General features: G+C 36.3%; 1 protein-coding gene across 4 annotated transcripts; it reads left to right on the top strand.

Moving 5' to 3' along the window:
• On the top strand, positions 362 to 7957 carry LOC109357053 (probable phospholipid-transporting ATPase 4). Of its 4 annotated transcripts, none has more exons than XM_019600757.1 (11): positions 362 to 428; positions 1269 to 3374; positions 3526 to 3636; positions 4082 to 4358; positions 4450 to 4538; positions 4665 to 4743; positions 4811 to 5038; positions 5509 to 5634; positions 6648 to 6746; positions 6933 to 7124; positions 7214 to 7957. In XM_019600757.1, the coding sequence occupies exons 2-11, from the start codon at positions 1561 to 1563 to the stop codon at positions 7871 to 7873; spliced, it is 3675 nt and encodes a 1224-aa protein (XP_019456302.1). In that variant the 5' UTR covers positions 362 to 428; positions 1269 to 1560; the 3' UTR covers positions 7874 to 7957. The 4 variants fall into 4 exon arrangements, with proteins under 4 accessions (XP_019456302.1, XP_019456300.1, XP_019456299.1 ...); XM_019600755.1 differs by lacking the exon at positions 362 to 428 and adding an exon at positions 555 to 676; XM_019600754.1 differs by lacking the exon at positions 362 to 428 and adding an exon at positions 562 to 723.

Genomic DNA, 9382 nt, shown 5'->3' with positions numbered 1-9382 from the left:
GAAACAAATGTCACCCTAACTCTATAAAAATTATACTAATTTGATAATAATTAATTAAAAAGATACACTAAAATTGTAATATTTCAATTCTATCTCCCAATTAAACTTGCATGTAATGATAGTCAAGAATATCAAGTATCTCTACCTCATATAATCCTATTTTCTACATTAAAAGAAAGAGAAAAAAATGTATACAATAATAGTATATATGTGTTTTTTATATCATCATTACATAAATCTTTTTTTTACCCATATCTATTCATAGATATTTATATTAACAAAAAAAAATGAAAAGAAGAAAAAAACCAAAGCAAAAACAGGTACTTTTCCTAAACCATGACATCTAAAAAAAGCTCGAAATTTTTTAACCACGACCCAAAATAACTACGACTTTTTAAAAATCAATCATGAAACCCCTCAAACGTTCGGTGCATTTTCAAATTTTTCCTCTTTTTCGTGCGCAATGTTCGTTTTTTCATTTTGCTTTTTTTTTTCCAGCATCGTTTTTTTTAATAAAATAATTTTTGTTTTCAATTTCGTTGCTTTTTTTTTACCATTAATCTACCTGCATTGATCATTAATAATTAATAGTTATTACTCAGTTTTTGAGAGAAATTAAAATTAGTTAAAAGAAGTGAAGGATTTTGTTTCTCTCAGCTGTTTTGAAATTCTGAAGGTGAATGCATTAAGACATTGTGATAGTTTGTTGATTCAATTTCTCAAGTATGTAAGGGATCTCGGTAGTTTTTGTATAATTTTGTTAATTTTTTATTATAAATTATTCTCATCTTAACTTTTAGATTGTTTCTTGAAATTTGAAATTTTGTGATGTAAGTGTAATAGAGGAAGTGTTTCAAATTGAGTATCACATTGTGCTTGCGGTGACTGCAACAAACACATCACATCAAAGTTGTGACATCAGTTGCGGTGTGATACCGAATCACAATTATGTGATTGCAACGAGCTGCAACGCAACCAACCACATCGGACTGTAGTTGGGCCACATCAGGCTGCAATGCAACGGATTCACATCCCAATCACAATATCTACAACCGCCACGGCAATTGTGACAACTTCAATTTGAAACACCCAGAGGAATATTAATTTTGGGTTTCAATTGGTGGTTTTTGTTCCGATTTTTATGTTATTCTGTTTTCATGCATGAAACTAGATTTATTTGGTTTCAGTTATCTGCAATATGTAGATTTTAATTATTAATCTGTTTATGTGCTTAGAGTAATTATTTCTGATGCGTCTGTTTTTGGTAGGTTTTAGAAGAATAAATTGGGGATATGATGAGTGCAAGAGTAATGGTTTACTATATTTGAAGATTTGGGATTTTCATCTTGGTGGTTAAATATAACCAAGGTTTTAAATAACTGGTTCGGAAGCTTCGAAAACCTTGATGTTTCGGACAACTGGTGACATCTGCTGTTGATGTGGTCGCAATACAGTTTCGGTGAAGATTCGAATACTGTCACATATTGGCATTTGTAGCGGTTGCGGATCCAGATTTAAAACCTTGAATATAACTACCACCTTGAGCTGAAATCCTGGTGAATGGCACGGGGGAGAATAAGGGCAAGGCTCCGGAGGAGCAATCTTTACACATTCGGTTGCCTTCGGCCTTCTACCTCCGAGGAGGAGCCTCATCCACTTCAAGGTCCTGGTTTTTCACGAACTGTCCATTGCAACCAGCCTCTGGTCCATGAAAGGAAACCTCTATTTTACTGCAAGAATGATATATCCACGACGAAATACAATGTTATTACATTTTTGCCCAAAGCGCTTTTTGAACAATTTCGAAGGGTTGCTAATATATACTTCCTTCTGGCTGCGTGCCTCTCAACCTCTTCGATGTCACCTTTCAGCCCGCTAAGCATGATTGCTCCTCTGGCTTTTGTCGTGGGGCTTAGTATGGCAAAGGAAGCATTGGAAGATTCACGAAGGTTTGTTCAAGATGTCAAAGTTAATCGCCGGAAAGTTAATCAGCATAAAGACAATGGTGTTTTTGGTCCAAGATCGTGGCAGAACATTATGGTTGGGGATGTGGTAAAAGTAGAAAAGGATCATTTTTTCCCAGCTGATCTGCTTCTCTTGTCATCAAGTTACGAGGACGGGATATGCTATGTGGAGACAATGAATTTAGATGGTGAGACCAACTTGAAGGTGAAAAGATCTTTGGAGACTACCTTGACTCTAGATAATGATGGAGCCTTTAAGGATTTCACTGGAACAATACGTTGCGAAGACCCAAACTCCAATCTTTACACCTTTGTTGGAAACTTAGAGTATGAACGCCAGGTTTATCCTCTTGATCCTAGTCAAATTCTCCTCAGAGATTCTAAGCTCCGTAACACTGACTACATCTATGGGGTGGTCATTTTCACTGGTCATGATAGCAAAGTCATGCAAAATTCCACAAGATCCCCTTCAAAAAGGAGCACGATCGAAAAGAAGATGGATTATATCATATACACTCTCTTCACTGTCCTTATTTTGATATCTGTTGTTAGTTCCATAGGATTTGTCATAAAGACTAAGTACCAATCCACAGCATGGTGGTACTTACGGCCGGACAATATTGATACTCAGTATAATCCCCAGAAAATTGGAGTGGCTGGGATTAGTCATCTGGTTACTGCACTCATTCTTTATGGATATTTGATACCCATCTCACTTTATGTTTCGATTGAGGTTGTGAAGGTTTTACAGGCAACCTTCATCAACCAAGATATTCAAATGTATGACGAAGATACTGGGACTCCAGCAGATGCACGGACGTCAAATTTGAATGAAGAGTTGGGACAGGTGGACACTGTCCTCTCCGATAAAACTGGAACTTTAACCTGCAATCAGATGGACTTCTTGAAGTGTTCCATTGCTGGCACTGCATATGGTGTGCGTTCAAGTGACGTTGAACTTGCTGCAGCAAAGCAGATGGCTTCTGATCTCGAGGACGAAGATTCAGATCTCTCAAATTTCCCCATGCCCAAGACTAAAGTTTCATGGGAAGATGTTAGAAGAGCTGAACAAATTGAACTGGAGTCTGTTGTTACTTCCAATAGTGATGAGGATCATAGACAGACCATAAAGGGATTTGGTTTTGAAGACAACCGTCTTATGAATGTTAACTGGTTGAAAGAGCCCAAGGCTGATGTTCTTTTGATGTTTTTTCGTATATTAGCAGTTTGCCATACCGCCATTCCTGAGCTGAATGAGGACACTGGCAGTTTTACATATGAAGCCGAGTCACCTGATGAAGGGGCTTTTCTTGTAGCGGCAAGAGAGTTTGGTTTTGAGCTATTTAAAAGGACTCAGTCAAGTGTTTTCATACGTGAAAGACTATCTGCTTCAGGAGAAGTGGTTGAAAGGTGAGTGTTCATGAAAACTCTTATGCTCATCCAATTCTTATTCTTTTTTGTTCAGAGCGCTCCAAAACTTGCCGTTTCCTTCTAATTATTTCAACAGCCTTTCCTTTGTCTTTTTTCTGCATTTTTAATTACTTTTGGGTCAATGATACAGAGAATACAAACTCTTGAATCTGCTAGATTTCACTAGTAAAAGAAAGCGCATGTCAGTGATAGTACGTGATGAGGAGGGAAGCATTTTTCTTCTGTGCAAAGGGGCTGACAGGTTTGATTACAGAATCTATTATTTCGACCTATGGTCCTGACTACTGACAGCTTAATGGATGGTTTTAATGACCAATAGGACCTTCTCTCAGTTTCTACAGTAGAACAAAGAAAATTGAAAACCTGGTCAAGCTTGTGGAGTTAAAACTCGGCTTATTGCTACTTTACAAACATAATCACAAGAACTCCATGCTTCCAAAGTAGAAGCTTGCAAAAACATACAAACATATGGTCTCATAGAGAGATTGGGTGAGGCTATTGGCACTCCTAAATGCCTCTTCACATTCTTTTTTGACCAATCACAATTTGATAAAGTAGAAAACTAAAAGTATGATTGGTTGACAAGGAGTGTGAGCAGGCAATTTCGAGTGTCAATAACCTCACTGAGATTTTTAACATCTCTCTTTAGACTTTGACATTCAATATTTTCTTGCTTGGTTACGCAGTATCATATTTGATCGTTTGTCAAAGAATGGAAAAATGTATCTGGAGGCTACTACTAAACATTTAAATGAATATGGAGAAGCTGGTTTGCGAACCCTAGCCCTGGCTTATAGAAAGCTTGATGAGGAAGAGTTCTCTGCTTGGAACAATGAGTTTCAGAAAGCCAAATCAGCTGTTGGAGTGGACAGAGAGTTAACACTTGAGCGGATATCAGAGCTTATGGAAAAAGAGTTGATTCTTGTCGGGGCTACCGCAGTGGAAGACAAACTGCAGAAAGGGGTAAGCTTTATGATTCTTTATAGTGTATATAATATATTTGCTTTTTATCTACTTCAAGATTTCAACCAAATTCAATTTTTTATCTCTTCAGGTGCCCCAATGCATTGATAAACTTGCTCAAGCGGGTCTCAAGATCTGGGTGTTGACAGGGGATAAGATGGAAACTGCAATAAACATTGGGTCTGTCTACTACAAGTTGTTTAGCTTTATAGCACCATTTCATTTCTGTTCTAATAATCAAGGGTGAACTTAGTCAAAATTGCCTCTGGAAAAAAGTATGAAGAAATTTCATTTTCTGTGGTACAGATTTGCTTGTAGTTTGCTTCGACAAGGCATGAAGCAGATCTGTATAACTACTCCGAGTTCAGAAAGTGATGGCAAAGAGGTACATGTTTTATTGAGAGTAACAGAATTACTTTATGAACTTGAGTTTTATCGTATGTTAGGACTAGTTCTTTTTATCACTCCAGATCATCAAGGACAACATTATAAATCAAATCATCAATGCCTCACAAATGATAAAGCTGAACAAAGACCCTCATGCTGCATTTGCATTAATTATTGATGGGAAAACTCTGACATATGCTTTAGAGGATGATGTGAAGCACCAGTTTTTGGAATTGGCTGTTGATTGTGCATCTGTCATCTGCTGCCGTGTGTCTCCCAAGCAAAAGGCATTGGTAGGACCTCTGTCCCTCACCCTTTTAGTTGCAATTTTGTAGGCTTTCTTCTAATATTTAATGGTTTTCAGTTGTTGATTATTGGTAGAGGGTGAGCTTGACGCAAGGGTAAGGTTGTTGCTTAGTGACCATGAAGTCACATGTTCAAATCCCAGAAACAGCCTCTCACTTGTGGGGGTAAGGCTGAATACATCTAACTTCGCCATACCCCACTAAGTGGGAGCCTCATGTACCAGGCCGTCCTTAGTTGTTGATTATTGGAGTTAAATGTGTGCATGACTGTACACATGGACCCATCTTAGTTAGGCAGGAAAAATTAGGTCCAATTAAGTTCAAATGGATCCATGAGTTAAGTTTTGCACATTAGTGATTGAAATACATCTGTATGTAGCCTTTATTAATCTCTCACTATATAAATATAGAACTATACTCTTTTGTAATGTTGTAATTTTCTATTCTTTTGCCATCAGGTGACAAGGTTAGTGAAAGAAGGAACTGGGAAGACCACTCTAGCAATAGGTGATGGTGCAAATGATGTTGGGATGATTCAAGAAGCAGATATTGGTGTTGGAATCAGTGGGGTTGAAGGTATGCAGGTCAGTGGCATACATAACTGTCTCTTTAAGCATAATTTTGTCCCGCAAAACTATCAACTGCATATCATGGGTTGATTCTAATCTCTACTGTTGCAAGTTGCAATGCCATATGCTTTATATTTCATAAAGATTTTTTTATACATTTATGTAGCTTTAATATTTTATATATTAAAAAACTGAGGTTATAGGAACAGAACCCGCCTTGTTGGTTTTACATATTTGGGCTCCGTTTGTCTATCTGTGGACCAGTTTTCTTGTCAAGCCTTTCCGGTAGCCTTCTTGTTATAAAAAAATATGCAGTACAAGAGTGAACTTCTCTTTGCATTTCGAATAATCATTTTCAAAGTCATCTTTTCTATAAATTGAGGAAAAGGAGACACTTCCTTGCTACAAATGAAGTACAAACTTTCTGCTGTTCATCCCAGTGAGCCCATGAAGGCTAGAATTCATGCTTGCTTGCTAGCAAGTGTTAATTGTTAATTGACATTTTTCATATTTATTATATGTTAAATAGAAGTATCTTCTAGTTTTGTGCAACCCATCTTACAGTTGTTTTAAAAAAAAGAAGAGATGAATTAGGAATTGTCATCTAATAAGTAATTTAGCAAATTTGTTGCTTTCCTTCATCTAGATATTTAAAATTAGCCAAGTTTTGTACTCCCATTTTCATGTTAACTGTTAATATCATCTCATGTAGAATAGTAGTAGCATAGTTTAGTTAAAAACTAAGGTTGGACCATGTCCACTCATTAATTGTCATTTTCATATTTGCAAGTAGGGTTGCTTACCGTGTGACCTATATATAGGTTATGAGTTCAAATCCTGGAAACAACCTCTTCTCTGGTGAGGGTAAGGCATGTATAACTACCCTTCCCAGACCCCACTAGGAGTCATGCACTATGCTGTTCTTTTTCATATTTGCAAATCTAAAAAGTGCACACATATATTTTTATGTGTAGAATCATGTATGATTTCTACAAGTTGTGGAACTCAAGCTTGCAACTTCGTTTCAGGCAGTGATGGCTAGTGACTTTGCTATTGCCCAATTTCGATTTTTAGAGCGGCTTCTGGTAGTCCATGGACACTGGTGTTATAAGAGAATAGCCCAAATGGTAATCGATCTTGATCATTATTCTTACATGTCGAATGCCTTGCCTTCATTGTCTTGTGTGCTGTGCATCCTTTGCATGGATAAAAACAGCACATAACATTTTTTTTTACATTTTGTATCTTTCTAATTTCTGTTATGCATTTATTCCTGTATTTCTCTTCTAAACTGACCTATATTATTCATACAGATATGTTATTTCTTCTACAAGAATATAGCATTTGGCCTCACCATCTTCTACTTTGAGGCCTTTACATCCTTCTCCGGTCAATCAGTTTACGATGACTGGTACATGATATTGTTCAATGTTGTTCTGACATCATTACCTGTCATTTCACTTGGTGTTTTTGAACAAGATGTTCCATCAGAAGTTTGCTTACAGGTTTGTTCCCTTGAAATATATTGGATGTATTCCATATTCATCCATGTTGGAATAATCCAGCCGATTGATGACTTTTCGGCTGTTTGCAGTTTCCTGCACTGTATCAACAAGGGCCGAAAAATCTGTTCTTCGACTGGTACAGAATATTGGGATGGATGGGAAATGGTCTCTATTCCTCCCTAGTCATTTTCTTCCTTAACATCGCCATCTTCAACGACAAAGCATTCCGTTCTAACGGCCAGACTGCTGATATGGCTGCTGTCGGGACCACAATGTTCACTTGCATCATCTGGGCCGTCAACTGCCAGATCGCGCTGATAATGAGCCATTTTACATGGATTCAGCACCTGTTTGTATGGGGAAGCATAACAACCTGGTACCTTTTTCTCTTGTTATACGGCACGCTTTCTCCTGAGTATTCCGGAACTGCTTACCAAATACTAGTTGAAGCTCTGGGTCCTGCACCTATATATTGGATAGCAACACTTTTAGTTACAGTTATATGCAATCTTCCTTATCTTGCTCACATATCCTACCAAAGATGTTTCAATCCCATGGATCATCACATTATCCAAGAAATCAAGTACTACCGAAAGGATATTGAAGATCATCACATGTGGACAAGGGAGAGGTCTAAAGCAAGACAAGAAACTCAGATTGGATTCACAGCAAGAGTGGAAGCAAAGATCAGACAATTGAAAGGAAAACTGCAGAAGAAGCACTCTTCTTTGGGTATTTTGTCATCGTGACACTGCGTAATTTAACAAGGGCTCGATTTCTTGGGGATGACATTTGTTAGGAGGGGCGGCCCCGTGCTCCGAAAGAGATTAGTTACTTACTCAAAAAGGGTGAGGGGATACCCTCGATAGTATAGAAAAAACCTGCATAATTTAACAATCTTAGGTATATTTTAGGTTGGCAGTTTTTTTTATTTTATAATTTGACCCTTTTTAATTATTTGGCTGCTTATATTGTTGGATTAAAGGGGTGGAAATGAAGTCCCATTCAGTATGGAAAAGCATGGGAGTTGTTGTATGTAAGATGTATTTATGTAGAAGAGCTTAACAAATGGTTAAATTCTGAATGACCAGTGTGTAATTCTCATACCAATTAAACAGCTAATTTTGGAACTTAAACTTTCCTCTAAATAAGATGAAGACAATGTTTATTACTAAATTGAACTATTCAACCAAAACTGAACAACTGCATATAAAATGCGTACCCGATTGTAGTTCTTGAATCTTTGATGTTGTTCTTCAAAAATATGAAGACTCTACACGTATATTCACACCGAGTCTAATTTTTGCTATCAACTCTTTTAAATAATAAAACATAAAGCAGAGTACTTTAAAACTAAGATTTGTTACTTACAAAACTCTTTTGTATATAAATGTAACAAACAATAAAGACAACATTTATACAAAAACAACACACTTGTCTTTTTTAGATATTGCACACGCAATGAAGGAAACAATTTTCCCCCCTCTCTCTTAAGTTGCACTGTGTTTGGGAAAAAACATATCCCATTTTTCATTTAGAAAAGAACACAAGAGGGAGAGATAGAATAAGTCTCTTTAGACACATGCACACTGCAAGGAGAGAGAATTGGGAGAATCACAAGTCTTCTCTCTTCATGTCATATATAAATATAAAGTGGTGACTCTTCCATCTAGTGCCTCTTCATTGAAATGGTGCAAAATAACACCATATATGAATGAGACTCCTCTCCAGTACTAGAGGCAAGTGATGCCAAAAAACATAGAAAATATGATATACTATTACATTTATATCCTTAGGTTTATTATGATAAGATAATTTTACCCTTAAAACTAAAGGAAAAAACTGCACCATATATCATTTCATAAGCAACGCAATTACTTTTTTTTTTAACTTTTCCATCTACATAAAACTAGTTTTTAGAATATGATTTATTTATTATTTAAATTCTTAGTGCTAGCAAACAATTAAAATAATATTTCATAAAATTATTTATCGATCAAATTAAATTATCTAATTTAATTATCAAATAATATAATTATTTAGCAAAGATTAGAACACTAGTTAGTGTGTGACCCCATAGATTCAATACGTAGTAAATTAACTAAATTAATTTAATAATCAAGATTGGCGTCTAGCAACACTCCTTAACAATCAGTTAGCATGAATTATTATATACTTTACTTTCAAGAACCACTAGAAGATTAATTAAAATATCTCATTCCATCTTTACAACTCTGAACTAACTTTAAAGTATGGTA

Source organism: Lupinus angustifolius, chromosome LG09 (assembly GCF_001865875.1).
Source record: "Lupinus angustifolius cultivar Tanjil chromosome LG09, LupAngTanjil_v1.0, whole genome shotgun sequence".
Classification (NCBI taxonomy): domain Eukaryota; kingdom Viridiplantae; phylum Streptophyta; class Magnoliopsida; order Fabales; family Fabaceae; genus Lupinus; species Lupinus angustifolius.
Note: the sequence above shows the minus strand (reverse complement) of the source record. Positions and strands in the feature narration are given on the sequence as shown.